This window comes from Vicugna pacos, chromosome 16, assembly GCF_048564905.1.
Source record: "Vicugna pacos chromosome 16, VicPac4, whole genome shotgun sequence".
Taxonomy (NCBI): domain Eukaryota; kingdom Metazoa; phylum Chordata; class Mammalia; order Artiodactyla; family Camelidae; genus Vicugna; species Vicugna pacos.
Window position 1 is genome coordinate 7,513,588 of NC_133002.1, and position 19,512 is coordinate 7,533,099.

Here is a 19,512-nt window from a genome sequence, read left to right on the forward strand (position 1 = left end):
AGTGCCTATCGATTTAAAATTCAAATAATATTATAAGGCTTATAACAAAAGATAAGTTTTGCCAGACTACTTCCCACTCTTCTCTGTTTACCTCTAAGTGATAATACTTACACTGCCATTCATTAGTTATAGATATTGACTGACTTTTCCTGGGGTGGATTAGGAGTTACCTCTTTGGGAATATTTTTTTAAGGGGCAGCTTAACTTGTACCTCTTCCAAATGAATAACAGTGATTTTTTTTTTTTTAACAAGTGATGATTTTTTAAAGCATGTTAGGCTTTACTTTTGGTTTGGGAATTGTCAGTGCGGACTTGTTATCTGAGGTGATGCAATATTTCAAGTAGCTTGTTCAGTATTTAGCAGTGTTTCTATTTCTGTTTTTTCTCTTGTTCGTCATGTCGTACTTTTGATAATGTCCTGTTGATTTGCTATGACTTGATCAATTTTAATTCCGAGGTCAATAAAACATTTGAAACCCATTCATTCTGCTTTTTTGTGACTCAAAACCAAAAATGTTGTGTAAACAGTTATAAAGTTTAAACTACTTATCCAGTAATTATGTAATTGTGGAATGCAGAGGGAGGAGAGGGTGGAGGAAATGCTGACAATTTTGAGTGCATGTGCCAATTACAGTAGTTTCACTTAAATTCACGACAGCACTGAGAAGTAGATCTCCCCTGCTATGTCAGATATAAAGAAACTGAAGCTTAGAGAGATGAGTTGCCCAGGGTCCCCACAGCTAGTGTACTGAAAGGATCTGGATCCCCATCATTGGGGTGCCAGAATCCACTACAGGTGTATATCAATTAAAAAAACTGTTTAATTGAAGCATAAGATACATGCAGAAAGAGCAAATCACTAGTATAGAGCTCAATGAATTACCAAAATAAAACATGAATGTAACCATCCCTAAGTTAAAGAACAACCAAAAAGGGTGTTACCAGCTCGCCAGAGGGCACTCTCATGTGCCCTCCCAGTTTCCACTCTCCTGCCATTCCTCCAAAGACAACCAGTAAGGCGACACCATGGATTCATTTTGCTATAAGTAATAGCAGTTTTTGAACAGAATTTGATGTCACTCCTAATTCGTTATGTCCTTTTACATTTTGTTATCATACCTAGATAATCAGGGCCAGTTTTTCTTTACAGAGGCCCATCAACTCCATTTCTTTCTCTACAGGAAAAAAAAAAAAAGAGTGTAAATTTTGTACAGTTACATGAACTTACTGCTTTGTGTTAAATTTGTCCCCCTTTCAGGTAAATAATTGCAATTTCTTGGCTATTTAGTCTGAGTAACTTCAGAACTCTTCAAAACCAACGACTGACTAAATTTGTTGCACTGGAATAGAAGTGTAGCTCTGAGTCCTGCTGAAGTGGTTTTGTGTAATTGTAAATGCTACTTAGATTTTTTAAATATTATAATAGGATCATTGTAAGTACTGGTTTCCTTTAGCCAGTGTTTGTTTGTTTTAGCAATATTTGGTTTAAATATTAGTAGGCCAAATAATCGCAGTATTTTGAAAAAAATTGCCTATAGGAATTCTCATCTGATATGTAACTCGTGAGCACAGTGATCAGTTTAGCAGCTATAAGCAAATTTTCACCTTGCAATTGCCTTCTTTATTTTCTCAGGAGTACTGGTGTTCACCTGAGGCATCTAGTTTTTTGACTCCAGGCATTTATTTAATGTGGAGCCTCTAGATGAGGGGAAGAAGTTCCCTATTATAACTATGAGGAAGACAGGCTATTAGTTTTTAAACGAATTTCTCTCTATTTTTTAGTAACTATGAAAATAGAACATGTTTGTTACAGAATACCTGAAATGTGCAGGACAGTGCAGAGGAAAAAAATCTCTCATAATCCCACCTCTCAGTGAGACCTGCTCATATTTTGTGGCATTTAATTTGCCTTTTTACTCCTCATGTGTGTGAATGTTTATATAATAAAATTGGAATTGTAAAATATATTTTGTTTCACAGCCTCCTTTTTTCTGTTAATATGTTATTCTTTGAATATGCATACTTAGTATTGTGTATTTCTTTGAAAACATTAATAGTTGCATGGTAGCTTCAAACTCATGCACTGCTTAGTTTGTTTAACCATTTCTGAGTTTTTGAACCATTTTCCCCCCATGTTTATAAAGAATTAGTTGTTGGGCACCAGGTAGGGGAGGGATGAAGCTGAGGAAAGGAAAGGAATGCTCTTTTATGAAACTGGTTCTACTTGTTCAACTGAATTGATCATATATTTAGAGCCTCTGTGTGTCAGGCCGGGTGGTAGGCTCTGAGATGCAGGTGTAAATCCTTTCACTTTGGCCATCAGATGTGTTGAGTGAGGGCCTGAATTAAAGTCTGAGTGAGATGGGGATACAGAAGATGGGAAGGATTCCCAAAGATGTTTAAAAGGGAAAGTCAGGTTTTGAATTGAGGTAGAGTTGGAGCCATGTCAGTGAGTGGGAGACATCTAAGAATCCTGTCACATTTCCTCTTTAGATAACTAGGGTAGATGGTGGTGTCATTTATTAATATAGGGACCAGAGTGAATTTAATGTGCCATGGGCCATTGGGAGAAATATCAGGTGGGCAGATGATTAGATGGAGCTAAGACGGGAGATCTGGGCTAGAGAGATGGAACTCTGGATCACTGGCACTAGATCTTGGTATCAACCACAGACCAGAGTTCTGGTATAGCTGCCTTGGGAGAATGTACAGTTGAGAAGAGGGCCAAGGATAGACACCCCTAGGGAGTGTCAGTGGTCAGGTGTTGGCAGGGAGGCAGAGAAGCATGTGGAAGAGACAGAGAACTGGAATTGGAGAAAAGGTGGCATTGTGGTTGCTGGGAGAGGACAGGAAAAGAGGGATGGACAGCAGTGCCCTGTGCTGTGTTGCAGAGGTCCGGGAGGAGGACTGCCGGCGAGTGTCTGTTGGGTTTGGCAGTTAGAGGGTCATCAGTGAGAGGAGCTTCAGGGGAATGGTGGGTGAGAAAATGTGTGTGGCAGCTGGAGATGGAAGGGCAGAGGTTGTCAGATGTGTGGAAGGAAAGTTTTGTTTTATTTGATAGAGACAGGTTTATGTGCTGGTGAGAAGGACCCAGTTGAAAGAGATTGAAGTTGCTGGAGAAGGGACAGTTGATGACAAAGCAAAGGACCCGGGGAGAGTGATGGGTTTGGGACAGAAGTGGAGGGAAGGTTGGCTCGGAGGGAGCGTCTTTCTCTGAGAAAGCATGGGGTGGATGGGAGCAGTCGCTGGCCTGGTGGGAGTTGTTGGCTGTAGCTCAGTTTTCTCAAGACATTGGCTGAAAATGAGGCAGATTGGGTGGGAGATGGGCTTGAGGGCAGTGTCAAGAATTGGAATATCTGTGGTGGGGAGAAGGGTGAAGAGACTGAGGCCCAGGATTGAGAGAATGACTTTAGCAGCACTGTGGTTCCATAGTGAGAGACCATGATTTATGCATGGTTGTGTGAATCCCCACCAAGATGCCAGATAAAGGAAGAGACACATTTCTTAACTGTTTGCTTCCTCAGGGAAGCCTTCCCTGACATCTTTGTTGAGGTGTTCATAGCTCTGTTCTTTCCTTCTAGTACTCTTTGCCCTTGTTGTTTTGCATTTGATTGCTGCGATTGTTATTGTAATTATAAAAGTTTACTTCCCCCAGTAACTAAAAACTCTAAATGTTTGTTGACTAAATTAATGAATTGGATACTGTGGTTCTGAGCCTTTAAAATCTGCCCCAGCACACCTCGGGAACATGACTTGCTTCCATCTGAACTGTTCCTGACTGCACTGATCCTTCCTGAAGTAGGGCAGCTGTCAGGTCGTGTTGGGTAATGGTTAATAGATCATGGGCCCTGGAATGAGAATGCGTGGCCTCCTAGCCCAGCCCCTTCTCTCACCAGCTTTGTGACCTTGGGCAAATTCTTAATCTCTGTGCCCCAGTGTTCTCATCTGTAAAGTGTGGCTAGTAATAGTACCTACGCCATGGAGTTGTCATAAAGCTCGCATGAGAATTCATGTAAAGCTTATAGAACAGCGTGTGACATGTGGAAGTTTGTTATCACTACTAGTGCTTTGAAAAAAAGCCTCCCAGGTGATTTCGATAATCTTTCCTTGAGACTCCTGGCTTTATGTATGGCAAAGGATTTGCAGGGCAGGTACCTGTTAGCATCTTACGTGCATCTGTTCCTTGTCATGTATTGAATATTGGTCTTCAGGGAAACTGAGAAGAAATCCCTGGACCATGATAGCACCTTGAAACAAAACCATTCTTGGTCTTATAGGAGTGTCAGTAAGAAATAGTAGGAAATGTCATGTGACTACAGTTGACCCTTGAACAACGCCAGGGGCTAGGAACTCCAACCTCTTTGCACAGTCAAAAATCTGCATATAATTTATAGTCGGCCTTCTGTATCCTTGGTTCCTCCATATCTGCGGATTCAATTAACTGTGGATGGTGGAGTACTGTAATGGTGTTTACTGTTGAAAAAAGTCTGCATGTAAGTAGACCCGAGCAGTTCAAACCCTTGTGGTTCAGGGGTCAGCTGTAATCATTTTGGTAGCCCTCCTAGCTGTGGGATGAGGGATTAGTGAATCCTGTGTGCTTTACACCTGCCATGGTAAGTAAATGGGATTCTTTGTTCCCCTTGCAGAAGAAGTGGCCAAGTTGGAGAAGCACTTGATGCTTCTCCGACAAGAGTATGTCAAGCTGCAGAAGAAACTGGCAGAGACAGAGAAGAGATGCACTCTTCTGGCTGCGCAAGCCAACAAGGAAAGCAGCAATGAGTCCTTCATCAGCCGCCTGCTGACGATCGTGGCCGACCTGTACGAGCAGGAGCAGTACAGGTGAGCTCCTCACACCGCACCAGTTTTGGGGAGCAAGGCCGAATTGGCTTTATTGCCAGGCCGCCTTGCAACTTCTGTCTTACTGGCTTTCTTCCCCAGTTTACTTCTCTCTGATATTGACAAATCTTTAGTCTCTAGAATGTGAGCCCTTGAGGCAAGATTTTGTCTCTTGTTTGCTGCTTATCTTCAGCACAGAGTATGAAAGTCATGGTGATAACATCGCTAACACAGATTGGAATTACCTTACGGGTCCAGGGATTCAGAAGGAGAAGTGTTCTCGGGCGGGTTGGAGGAGTCTTGGAACTAGCGGACAGTATAGCATGATGTTGAGGGTGGACTCCGGAGCCACACAGCTGGCCACTTCCTGGCTGTGTGACCTAGCGTTACATGCCATGCCTCAGATTCCTCATGTGTAATATGGGGATGATAATTCTACTGTTTACCTTAGGGTTGTCATGAAGATTAAATGAATAAATACTGTTTAGGCACTTAGAACAACAGTGTCTGGCATGTAATAAGTGCTTACTTTTTAGCTGTTGTTATTAAGTGAATTTTGAGGTAAATTTTAAAGGCTGAGTAGGATTTAATAATAAAGTCAGTGATATTACTGGTAGAGGGAGTGGCTGAAACACGGGAACATGTGGAGGATTTAGAGGACAGTGAGGGGCCATGTTAGGGTACATGTCCATGTAGGGGAGCACTGAAAGAGGTGGGAAAGGTAGGATGATTGCATTGGGATGCCAAGGTGAGGAATTTGGACTTGATCCTCTAGGAAGTGTGGAACAGTGTTTTTTTTTTTTTTTTTGAGTTATAGGACTGTCATAATCAAAGTGGTGTTTTAGGGAGATTAACCTGATAACATCATACAAGTGAAGTTATAAAGAGACAAGAGCAGCTTTGATGTTGTTGCAAACAGTTTGGACCAGAACTGTGGAGGACTGACCTGAGATGATAGCAGTGGATGTGGAAAAGAAACATGGTCATGAATGTGCATGAAAGGGAGGATTTGGCTCCTGGGGAGAAGGATGATTGGACTAGATAAGAGTTAGTAAAATTCCAAAATAAATTAGGACATTTAGAATAGATCAAAATCCAGAACTGCTGTCCACTGTTGTAATCATTTCTAAAAGAAAAGAAAAAAATACCAAAAGAATAGGAAGTATATACTCTGAGTAAAGGACAGCCCTTTCTTTAAATCAAATAGGTATATCTACTTGTGAAATATAGTTCATTGTCTCTTTTTCTCCTCTTTTTTTTCCCATGGACAAGTGAAAACTTTGTTTCCACTGGTCCCAGGAAGCCTGCCGTGTTTGTTACAGACACATCTCTCCCACTGTCCAAGGCTCTTCCCTGTTAGGATTCCCATCGTTTACTTTCTCAAATAGTTAACAGTCGATTGCATTCATTATACTGTGGTCCTTCTAGGAGATGGTGGGAATGAGACTGCGCAGTTTTCTCTTCTGGCCATTTTTTACCTCGCAGCTATGGTATGATCCCGTGGTTCTGGTGAATTGATGATCAGTTAGGGCATGGAGACTTCAGATAGGACTTAGTTTTTGAGATGGAATAACTGAAATTGTAATATCAATTTCTAAAGCAGATGCTCTTTGTTCCATAAAATACCTTTGTTCCATAAACGTGCATTTTGTTAAAGAATTTAAATAGTATTTTTATGTGAATTTCAGTAACTGGAGTAATTGAAGACTCAGTGTTAAAATTTTTAAATTGAGCAATGTGGAAGAAATTATTATGCTCTTTTATTTTTACTTAAAATCAGGAGAAGGATTTTGTACCATAAGATAGTTTAAAATGATGGTTATATGTAGTTATTTACTACATTCATTCTTTTAACAACCAAACTTATAATTTTTCCTATTAACGCACTTGATTGAGACACTAGCAAGAAGCTCTCTGTTAATGCTTCATCTCCAGTAACACCCTAGTATCCATGTTTTAAAAAGAAACGTCTTTAATTGACTAGAATGAGCTTCTAAAAAAAATTGCTAGCCTCCTAATTGTTTCTGGATAGAGTCCTCATAGACTTGACCCGTCCAATTTTCCAGTTTTGAATTGTATTTTTTTTCTTTTTTGGGGGGTGGGTGGGTAATTAGATTTATTTATTTATCTATTTTTTAATAGAGATGCTGGGGATTGAACCCAGGACCTCGTGCACACTAAACATGAATGCTACACCCTCCCCCCCTTTAAACTGTATTTTGAAAACTGTTATTATTAGAAATTATTAGTGAAATCCTTGTCTTTATTTCCCTTTGGGTTGTTAGACTACAAAAGAGAAAACATTTTGACCTGACATTGTGAATGTGGTAAGAATTTTACAGGAACGTTCATTTATATAATTTTGGGGCTAAAGTCAAACTTGTGGCAGAAAGAGTAAACAGTAAATACTCATTTAAGTTTTTAAAATTTGATACCTTATAAGTAAATTTAGAGTTTAAAAATTATTTGTGCTTTGTAAATAGCTAGCTTCCTGTTTTCATTAAATTTTTAAATCTCATCATAGGATATGATATGAGACTAGAGTTTTATGTTCTGCTTTAAATGGGGTATCAATTCTTTTTCTTATCTGTTTATTAATAGTATTATGTGTTAACAGTATTTTCTCTATTTTTTTTATTGAAGTGTAATTGATTTACAATGTGATTTTCAGGTGTATAGCAAAACGATTCAGTTATATTATACACACACACACACATATATTTTCAGATTCTTTTCCACTGTAGCTTATTATAAGAAATTGAATATAGTTCCGTGTACTATACAGTAGGTCCTTATTGTTTATCTATTTTATATATAGTAGTGTGTATCTGTTAATCCCAAACTCCTAATATATCCCTCCCCTACCTTTCCCTTTTGGTAACCATAGTTTGTTTTCTGTGTTCTGTGTCTGTGAGTCTATTTCTGGTTTGTAAATAAAATTTGTATCTTTTTTTTTTTAGATTCCACATATAAGTGATATCATACGATATTTGTCTTTCTCTTACTTCACTTAATATGATAATCTCTAGGTCCATCCATGTTACAGCAAATGGCATTATTTCATTCCTTTTTATGGCTGAGTAATATTCCTGGGTGTGTGTGTGTGTGTGTGTGTGTGTGTGTGTGTGTGTGTAATATAACTGAATCGTTTTGCTATACACACAAACACACATACACACACAACATCTTCTTTATCCATTCATCTGTCAGTGGACATTTAGGTTGTTTCCATGTCTTGGCTGTTGTAAATAGTGCTTCTGTGAACATTGGGGTGCATGTGTCTTTCTGAATTAGAGTTTTCTCTGGATATATGCCCAGGAGTGGGATTGCTAGATCATATGGTAAGTCTATTTTTAGTTTTTTAAGGAACCTCTATACTGTCCTTCTTAGTGGCTGCACCAATTTACATTCCTACCAACAGTGCAGGAGGGTTCCTTTTTCTTCACACACTGTCCAGCATTTATTATTTGTAGACTTTTTAATGATGGCCATTCTGACTGGTGTGAGATAATACCTCATTGTGATTTTGATTGGCATTTCTCTGATAATTAACGATATTGAGCATCTTTTAATGTGCCTGTTGGCCAGATGGATGACTTCTTTGGGGAAATGTCTGTTTATGCCTTCTGCCCATATTTTGATTGGGTTAACAGTATTTTCTAATGATTTGTAATAGTAAGTCCCCTGTTATTCTTTTGATCTAACATAATAAGTTGTACCTTGGTTACTTCTTTAATAGAACTAGAACTGTTGATACACATAATTATAAAGTATATTCTAGACGATGCTTTTGTGGAGTAAAATGTGTCTGCATCAAGCATTATATGAAAAGAAGATTCTGTTTGGAGCTCCTTTGAAGTGGATGAGTTAATTCATGTAATAGGTTTTTTTTTCTTCCTTCCTACCTTTTTTCTTTCATTCATTCTTTCTTTCTTTCTGTTATAGTTTTTGTGTATTTAGTTTATAAAGGCTTTCCAACCTAACAAATTATTTTAAAGGGGAATATGAAAATTAAAAAAAAAACATACAAATACGAGCAGGATGATGATGATTGGTGACTGTGGACTGCTGCCAGCATAGCCATATGGCACGTGCTTATGTCAGCCCGGTGGGTCACCTTACGTTTTTGTTAACTGGCCAGATGCTTTCCTCCTTTAGCATTTGATATTTCAGAGTTAAATATACGTAGCTATTTGGAAACTTCTTTTCGTATGTGGTATGTCATACATATGGAAACATGTTTAAAAAAACATTTCTTTCATGTCTTTATAAATGGCTGAGTAAAAAATGGCCAATAATAGGTCTGAATGTTTCTGGTGAGAATGGGAGTCTGGATACCGCGTTTCCTATTCTTGACTGCTTTGTCAAAGCTAGTTTGTTCATAGTTTTTTGTTTAACTTTGGAGCATTAATATAGTATGGAGCGTATCTGCATTGTAGTCTCAGAGCTGTCATCTTTAAGCTTTCTGTCTCTCCCTGATGATTTATCTTGATTTTTTTTCCTGCATTAAACCTCTTCTACTTTTTATACAAATATTAATCATCCTATGTATCTTGTACGTTCACTGCCATGGAAGTGACATTAGGGAATGTCTTTGAAAGCAAAACATCCCATGTGAACTAAAGCTAGAAGTTAGAAATAGAAAACATGTGTAGCAACATGTTATAAATATGACCCATCAGAATTCAGTGCTAGGATAGAGAATTAATTTTGCTGTGATTTTTTTTTTCTTTGCAGATGTATGTTGGTTCAGTCAATTCTCATATATTTATCAGCTGTTGAATCCTAACTATACCTAGTTGTGATGACATTTTTCTTCTTATATCTGTGGGTATTTTCTTCATCAGTGATCTGAAGATAAAGGTTGGGGGCAGGCACATCAATGCTCACAAGTTTGTCCTGGCGGCCCGCAGCGACAGCTGGAGTCTGGCCAGTTTGTCTTCCACCGAGGAGCTGGACCTGTCAGGTGAGCCTCTGACCAGTTCGGGACTCAAAACTCCCAGCACAAGAGGACTTGGCAGAAGGTTATGGTGTGTCATTTTGAAATATTTGTGGTTTAATGAAAGTAGAATACTTTTCTTATCAATTGATGGTGACCATAAACTAGTTAAATAATTAGTGAATCAGTAAAGTGTAGTTTTTGGATACTTTTGTTTAATGTATGGCCAATAAGTCATAAATATCTTAGGATCTACAATATTCTTTTAATGTATAAAATATGAATATCTGTCCAGAAACTCTTTTCATGTAATAGTATATTATAAATATGGGAGCATGTATAGAAAAACATTTTTCTTTTACTCCAGGAAAAAGTCCTGCTGTTCAGTTGCTTAAAATTGAATCATAACTGCCAAAGTACTTTTCCTGGACTTTAAGAACTGAATTCAGAAGTAACAGTTACTCCAAAGAATATAAATATTTTGTCTTTAACATCAAAGGACGACCATCAGTCTTCAAAATTTGAATAGGTGCATTGAGCTATTTAATGTTTTTATTTAATTGTTTTATGCCACAATATGCAGTGTAGAATTTGGGTAAATATAGTGGTTACATAGACATAAAAGCATCATTTTCAAAAGTTGGTTTCAAAATTGCATTTTCATTTAGTACTTGCCTAACTACTGCTTAAAAAAAAGCAGATTTTAAATTTAATTCTGCTATTAATAGTCAGAGAATTATAACATACGGTAAGGAGCGTACCCAGGAATTAAGATATGAGTTACTTGCAGAAGTGATCGGCTGTGTGAAAAGTCTGCTGAATTATGTCTTTGTTCAAAAGGTTTGCCAGTTCAGAAGGTACTGTTTTCCTATGTGCAGTGCTAGGAACGCTGAGCTATAACACCGTCCTTGCCACACAGAGCTCATTCTGTATCGGAGGAAATGGACTAATGAATCATTTAAGGGCAGGGTTATATATGCAGTGGTATAATTGCTTGATGTCTAAGGTACAGAAGAGACTAACTTGGGCTGGTAAGGAAGATGTCAGTGGCTAACACCCGAGCAGTGTTGCCCAGGTTAAGTAGGCATTTATCTCAAGAATTTAGGGGAGTAGGTGTCTGATGCTTCTCCACTATTAGTGAACTCTGTCTCTTTATGATCATTTCTAGGGTTTAACCTGAGGTCCGAAATTCATAGTTGTAAACACAAACAGAAAACATGCATATATATGTGCATGTGCATTCATGCCTATAACTAAAACATATACGTCGGAAGCAGTCCTTGCTGGAAGGGCACCAGTCTGTGTGATTGAAATCTCTGAGCAGAGTTTGTCTTTTTTAAAAGTATAATCTTTTGAAGCCATGTATTTTTCACCCCAGATAATAGAACTATAGATAACATTTAAAACCCATTAGATCATGAGGTATTCTTCATAGAATGCATAATAGGATCTTGATTACATGAGCAGATAGTTTTCAAAACTAGAAAAGATAATAAAATGTTGCAAATATTGAACTTTATTAGAAAAAAGTTTAGAATAAGTTACCATCTTTTGATACTTACAGTAGCAAAAATTGATGATCCCAGTAGTTGTGAGGCTCATGAAATTGACACTTGCACATTGCCAGTCACATGGTAAATGGGTATGATGGTTTTAGAAAGCAGTTAGGCAGCTGAACTATAAAGTTTTACTTTATTTTTTGCCTTATCCTCTGACTTCTGCTCAGATGGATTGTGTCATAGATAATTTAGACAGCATAGGTGTTTATCATAGTTTTATGTATAATTGTGAAATACTGAATACAACCAATATGAATGAGGCGGAAAAATGAAATGTGGCTGCTCCTCAGAACAAACAAAATTACATAAGAACACAGAAAATTGCATTAATGTATTTAAAAGCTTAATTTAAATACTGAACTTAAAATTTGCTTTTACTTTTTCCATTCTTTTTAGTTTTTTTCTTTTTTAAGGGGGAGGTGATTAGATTTATTTATTTGTTTATTTTTAGAGGCGGTACCCGGGATTGAACCCAGGTCCCTGTGCATGTCAAGCAAGCTCTCTACCACTTGAGCTATACCCTCTCCCTTTACTTTTTTTTTTTTAGTACATTGTAACATTTAAGAGCTGCTTTAACATGTGACTATCTGACCATAAGATCGCATTACTGGGAATCAGGAGTTTCTAGAGTTTAGGAAAGTATAATGTTACTGCCTTTAAATGTCCCAGGACGTACCTCCTTTTGTAAATAATCAACATAGTTTGATCTCTGCTGTAAGGTTTGCTTTCAGGAGTGAGCGGCTGCAGGGCCAGCGTTTTTTGTGGCTTTGGGAGACCAGGCGCTTACTGACATAGCTGTAGTAGAGCGCATGGCATCTTTACTTCCCCTTACAAAGTTTATTTTTGAGTGTGTCATAGGAGAGGGTTCCAAGGAGGTGGTGGCACCTGTGGACCTGTTCATGTTTGTGTGTTTTGCCCAGCAGTCCTGCTGCATTGCCTGGTAGATGTGGGTGTGAGTGCCTAAATCTGGGGTTGTAGCAGCTGAAACTGCCATTAAGAAGCCTGTGTGTCATGTGATACCTGGAAGCATCACCACTCTGGCCGGCCAGCAGTTGAGGGAGATTGGAAATAGGCTCTTGTAAACAAGTATATAAATAGCGTAAAAGCTGTGTTCTAAATGGTTGAACCTTTTCCACTCTAAGGGAGTTAGTAAAATCATTTCATGAATTTATTGGTGTTTTGTTTCTTCAGTATTATTCCATTCATATCACAAATGCTTAGTGGCAGGCACTTTTCAAGGTGCTAAGGATATGGCAGTGAAAAAAATTACATTCCTATTTGCATGGAACTTACAGTCTTAGATTGACAGCCTAAGCCTCACATTTTCTTTCTTTCTTTTTTTTGGAGGGGGCAGGGGGAGCAGTTAGGTTTATTTGTTTGTTTGTTTGTTGTTTATTTAATGGAGGTACTAGGGATTGATCCCTGGACCTCGTGCATGCTAGGCATGCATTCTACCACTGAGCTATCCCCTCCCCTCCCCTCCCATTTTCTTTTGAAGTTCTTGTGTAATATTTCTTAAAATTCTGAACAGGTACAACTTAAATTTGGTTAATTATATAAAAATTTTAGCACATACTGATGAAGATATAGTAGGCATTGTATACCAAGTATTTAAAACTTATTTGGATATGTGAAAATTTTCTTAAATCATACCTTGTTCAAAAAAATAAAATGTTTTGTGCCTGATATGATATAGAGACACCAGCACAATTGCTTCTGTAGGATTCTTGCCATAAATGCATAACCTCAGTCTAATATGAGAAAGCATCAGACTAACCCAAATTGAGGAACATTCCAGGGAATGACTGTTTAGTGTTACTCAAATAGGTTAAGGTCATGAAAAACCAGTAAGCTTTAGGAACTGTTACAGATTGGAGGAAACTAAGGAGACATGATAACTAAATGCAATGTGGAATCTTCAGTTGAATTCTGGACCATAGAAAGGACATTATTAGGAAAACTGGCAAAATTTGTTAAGATCTGTAATTAATTAATAGTATTGTATCAGTCCTAATCACCTGGTTTTAATAATTGTACTATAGTTCTGTAAGATGCTAACTAATACTAGGGGAAGGTGAGTAAAGGGTATATGGGAACTTTCTACATCTGTTCTGTAAGTCTGAAATTGTTTCAAAATATAAAGATAAAAATATAAATTTGCTTTTTGTTTATTTGATAATGTTAAGTTTACAGATAAGTTTAAAGATGTTGACTGATCAACTGGGAAGAAAAAGAATATAACTTAGTTCAACACAGTGTGACAAATCTTGATGCTGGAAGGAGAGCAGGATACTTGTCTATGAAGCAGAGCAGTTTACTTCCTGCTAAATGACTTGTTATAGCCTCTCTATAGCATCTTAGCAATAGCAGCCGACACCGAGAGGCTCCAGTGCATTAGAATGGCTGTTTTGAAGCTGGTTTCTTGTATGCTTTCTCCAGCAAAGATCTTGTGGTTTCCTGGCATAAGAGTTTATGGTGAGTCATGCAGCTTTCCTGGAATGTATCCTGGGTCCTGTCAAGCCATTCCAAAGAACAGAAAGCATCTTCCTTCCCTCCTTTTCAGTCCAATAGGGAAGAATATACACTGAAGCACAGACCTGGGAGGCTGCATTGTGCAGTGGAAGGAGCACAGGTTTTCAGGCTGTGTGCTTAGGTTCACGGAAGTGCTACAGCAAGCTCACAGGGATAGAGATACTTAACATTTTCAAAAGAAACAGCGGTGTCTGTTGGATACCATGTGAAGCACCAGCTCAAGGTTGTTCAATTTCAGTATTAGATCATGTTGTGTACCTTTTGATGATGTCCATGGTAGTTTTAAATGTGTCCATATATTATTTGATATTTCTCCCTTCAAAGGTGGATCCCAGTTCTCCTCTTAAGTGTGAGATGACTGAATTTGTGGTAGAAATAACATGTTACTTCAGAGATAGGTGCTTAGAAGGCATTGTGACCTCCTCCTTGCTGTGTCTTTTGGATTGCTCACTTTAGAAGTTAGCAGCTGTGTCATGAGGACACACAAACAGCCTTGTCGCCTCCTGCTAACAGCGAAGGCCCTCTCCCAGAGATTTTCTTAGAGCTTCAAAAAATCTGTTTTATCTGTGGTCATATTCTCTTACTCAATCCTCACATGGCTTTTGTGCTTTTCTCTCTAATCTTTGGTTATGCTAAATTTGTCTGTGTGTTGGTTTAAAATAGTCTGTTTTAATAATAATCGTAGTGAATTTTTGTATAGCAGTTACTGTGTGGTGGTAGTTTACAGGTATTAACTCATTTATCTTTAGAATAACACTTTGAGGTAAGTCCTCTTGTTTACTCCCATCTTGTGCATGAGGACACCGTGAAGCAATATTAAATAACTCCCTCAAGGTCACACAATAGTAAGTGTCTGAGCTGGGGTTTGAACCCGGTCAATTGGTGCAGAATCCATGTCATTAATCACAGTGCTGTGCTGCCTCCCCCTTTGGGTTTCTTTTTCTTCCAGCTTTATCGAGATATAAAGGAAGTGAAATAAACTGCCCACATTAAAAATGCGCAGTTCGATTAGTTTTGACATAACTGAAACCATCACGACATGGAATAACAAACATTTTTATCTCCCTAAAAGTTTCCTCCTGGCTATTTTTATTCCAGCCACATCCCCAGGCAACTACTGATTTGCTTTCACTCATTGTAGAGTAGTTTGCGTTTTCTAGACTTAATCATAGAGCATGTAGACTCTTTTTTGTCTGGCTTCATTCATGCAGCATAAAGATTCTGAGATTCACCCAAAATCTCAGTGTGCTGTGGTTTCAGTTGTTCATTCCTTATTGCTGAGTAGTATTCCATGTATTAATATACCACAATTTGTTTTTTCCTTTACCTACTGATGGACATTTGTGCTCCATTCAGTTTTTTGCTGTCACACATAAAATTACTATGCTCAGTTGTGTATGTCTTTGTGTAAACATGTGTTCTTGTTTCTCTTCGGTAAATGTTTAGAGGTGACTATTTAATGTTAAGAAACTACCAAACTGTTTTCCATAATGGGTGTACCATTAGTAGTGTGTGTAAGAGTTCCAGTGGCTGCACATTCTTACTGACATGTGATATGTTTTTTTGGGTTTTGTTTATATATTAGCCAATCTAGTGGGTGCAGAGTTCATTGTGGTTTTATTTTGCAACCTCTGATGAATAATGTTGAGCATTATTTTATGTGTTATTGACCGTTTGTGTTATCTTTTGTGAAGTGTCTGTTCACATTCTTTGCCCTTTTAAAAATTGGATTGTCGTCTTAGTTTTGAATTTTAAGAAATCTGTATATAATCTGAGTACAAGTGGTTTGTCTGAAAGTGAACATTCTTGCCTTGTTCTTGATTTCACTGGGAAATGACGAGATCTTTAATTGTTCTATAAACAGATGTTAGTTTTAGGTGTTTTGTAGCTGTACTTTATCAATTTGAATATTCCTAGTGTTTTTTGAGAAGGTTTATGAACTGATTTTGAATTTTATTTCTTTCTTTTTTATCTTATTGAAATGATTATATAGTTTTTCTTTATTCTAATAAAGTGAATTATATTGATTTTTTTCAAATGTTAAACTATCCTTGCATTCCTGGGAAAGCCCTACATGCTCATTATATATTGTCCTTTTTATATATATTGTTGGATCCTGTTTGCTAATATTTCATTAAAGATTTTTACATCAGTAATCATGAGGAATATTGGTATGTAATTTTCTTTTTTTGTAATGTCTTTGTCAGATTTTTCTGTTAGGGTTATATAGGCTTCATAAAATGAGTTTGGGAGTGATCCTTCATTCTCTGTTTTCTGAAAGTTTGTATGCTTTCTAGAATATTTGACAGAATTCATCATTGACATCATCTGAGTCTGGGAGTTTCCTTTTTGGGAAATTTTTTGATAAATTTCTTTAATAGACATAAAGATACTCAAGTTTTTTTCTTTCGTGTCAGTCTTCGCAAGTTGTATTTTTCAGAAATGTGTCCATTTCATCTAAATTGTAGAATTTGCTGGTATAAGGTTGTGTATAATTTTCTCTTATTATTCTTTTAATGTCTGTAGCAGTAACTCCTTTTTCATTCCTGGTATTAGTGATTTATGTTTTCTCTCTTTTACTTCTGATCAGTCCAGATAGACATTTGTCAATTTTATTGATCTTTTCAAATAATCAACTTTTGGCTTTATTAATTTTCTCTACTGCTTGTTTTCTGTATTACTGATTTCTGCCTTTATCTTCCTTCTGCTTGCTTTGGATTTTTTTTTTTTCAAGTTTCTAAAAGTGGAACCTTAGGTAATTTATTTTAGATACTATTTTCTAATGTAAGGACTTAAAGCTCTAAGTTTCTCTCTAAGCACTGCTCTAGCTGCATTCCTGCAAACTTTGATACGTTGTATTTTCATTGTCATTTAGTTAAGGATGTATTCTAATTTTCCTTTTGATTTATTCTTTGACCCATGAATTATTTAGAAAAACGTTGCTTAATTTCTAGATATTTGGGGTTTTCCTGGATATTTCATTCTTACTTGTTTCTAATTTAATTCTGTTGTCAGAGAACACATTTTATATGATTTTGTGCCTTTTAAATTTATTGAGACTTATTGCTCAGCACCTGGTCTGTCCTGGTGAATATATGTACACTCGAAAAGAAGGTATATTCTGCAGTTGTTGGATGTAGTGTTCTTTAAATGTCAGTTAGATCAAGGTATTTGATAACATTTTTCAGACTTTCTATATATTTTCTTTTTATGTCTAGTTCTATAAGTTCCTTAAAGGTGGGTGTTAACATCTCCTGTAATTTCAGAACTCTTAAGTTCTCTCTTTAATTGTCAGTTTTTGCTTCATATATTTTGTGCCTTTGTCATTATACTCGTATACATTTCCAATTATTATTACTTCCTAATGAATAGTGGCTTTTATCATACTGAAATAATTTTTATATCTAGTAAAACTCTATGTCTTGAAGTCTACTTTATCTGATATTAATTAGTCACTCCAAACTTCTTATGCTTACTATTTGTATGGTATATCTTTTTCTATTTGTTCACTTTCAACTTATCTGTGTCTTTATATTTAAAGTGTGTCCCTTAGGCAACATATACTGAAGTCTTACTTTTTATCTATTCTCTTTAACTGAAGTGTTTAGACCATAAATATGTAATGTGATTATTTTAATGACAAAGGCTACTATTTTATTTTTCTGTCAGTTCCCTCTTTTTTCCCTTTGTTCTCATTTTCTTGCCTTTTGGGTAATTTGAGTATTTAGTATTTCATTTGAGTGTGTCTATTAACTTCTAGGCTTTATCTCTATGTCTTGTTTAGTGGTTGATCTAGGGTGAAGTTCTTCAACCTCAGTGCTATGGATATTTTGGGCTAGATAATTCTTTGCTGTGGGAGCTGTCCTGTGCATTATAGGATATCTAGCAGTATTCCTGACCTTTCCCCACTCAGTGCCAATAGCACGCCCCCCAGTTTTGATTGCCAAAAATATTTCCAGACATTGCCAGATGTCCCTTGAGGGCAAAATTGGCTCTAGTTGAGAACCACTGCTCTAGGGATTACAGGATATATGTATAACCTGTTAACAACTTTACTTATCTCATATAAGTAGAATAATAAAGTATTTGTCTGCTTGTGACTAGTTTATTTTACTTAACATGATGATCTCAAAGTTCATTCATTTTTGTAGGATGTGTCAGAATTCCCTTACTTTTTAGGGCTGAATAGTATTCCACTGTATATATCCATATTTGGTTTATACTTACACCCACTTATGGCCATTTGGGTTTCTTGTACCTTTTGGCTATTGTAAATAATGCTGCGGTGAATATTGGTGTACAAATCTCTCTTTAAGATCCCGCTTTCAGTTCTTTCGGATATATACCCAGAAGTGGAATTGCTGGGTCATATAGTAATTCTATTTTTAGTTTTTGGAGAAACTATTTTCCATAGGGACTGCACCATTTTATATTTCCACCAACAGCATACAAGGGTTCCAGTTTCTCCACATCCTCACCAACACACTGTTTGCTGTTTTGTTTTGCTGTCGATAAGTGTTATTCTAGTGCCTGTGAAGTAATGAGGAGTTGTTTTTTAGTTTGTAGCAGTTTGCTGATATGTCTAAATACAAGTGTCTTCTTGTTTGGATGGAGTACTAAGATCCTGAATCTAAAAACTTATATGTCTGTCACCAAATCAGGAAAATTCTTGACCATTATTTCTTCAAGAATTTTTCTTCCTTGCTCTCTTTTTCTCTCCTTCTGAGACTCCAATGACACATAAACTAGACCTTTTGTTACTACTCAATACATCTCTGAGGCTCTCTTCCCTCCCGCCCCCAATCTTTTTCCTCTGTGTTCTTCAGATAGGATAAATTCTATTGCTCTGTCTTCAAGTACTGACTTTTTCCACTGCGATTTTCATTCTGCTCATGAGCCCATTGAGTGAGTTTTTATTACATGTATATTGTATTTTTCATTTCTATAATTTCTGTTTGTTCTTTTTTATAGTTTAGATGCTGAAATTTTTTATCTTTTGACTTCAAGTGTTTTCCTTTTGGAGCAGAATTATACTAGATGTTTTCAAGTCTTTGATAAAGCAGTTCAATATCTGGGTCATCTTGAAGTTGGAATATGTTGATTGTCTTTCCCTTGAAAAATGGTCATATTTTCCAAATATTTCTCTGTTTGAAATGATTTTGGTTTGTATCCTGGACATCACCTTCATGTTGTTTAGACTCTGGGTCCTGTGTCATCCTCTGGAAAATGCTAAATCTCCTTAGGTTGAGATTGCAGGTTCTGTTTCACTTTCTGTGGGTGGTGGTTCAAATATCACTTCAGTTCTTAAAGCTGGGCTGGGACTCTTCCATGCATGGTTGGCTCAGAGATGAGCCTGAGGCCTGTGTGGCTTCATACACAGGATTAGGAGATCTCCTCCGGCCCTCCTAGCTCTGGGATTCTCCCCTTATCCTTCCATCCCCTTAGGGCTCCCTTTCCTGGTTCATCTGGCCAGAAAGATGGAGTTTTTATTGGAGTCTTAGGCATCCCCATGGCCACCACAGGAGAGTTGCTCCTGGACAGGTCTACCCTCAGGGCAAAGCCATGAAGAGAAAAAAAATCAAGAAGCTCATCCAGTGCGATTACTTCAAGATTTGCTTTCCCCTGTAGTTCTATTTTCTGCGTAGA

The 19,512-nt window shown here is 37.2% G+C and overlaps 1 protein-coding gene across 3 annotated transcripts in view; it reads left to right on the plus strand.

The window, feature by feature from the left end:
- The window catches only part of ANKFY1 (ankyrin repeat and FYVE domain containing 1), a 73,805-nt gene that overhangs the window by 11,147 nt on the left and 43,146 nt on the right, over nt 1-19,512 (plus strand). For 2 of the 3 annotated variants that reach the window (XM_006218845.4, XM_015251688.3), the window contains exons 2-3: nt 4,647-4,839; nt 9,684-9,802. In XM_006218845.4, coding sequence (XP_006218907.1) covers nt 4,647-4,839; nt 9,684-9,802 — 312 coding nt within the window. Of the gene's footprint in view, nt 1-4,646; nt 4,840-9,683; nt 9,803-19,512 lie in introns of those variants that run through there. The other variant, XM_015251689.3, reaches the window with a different exon arrangement.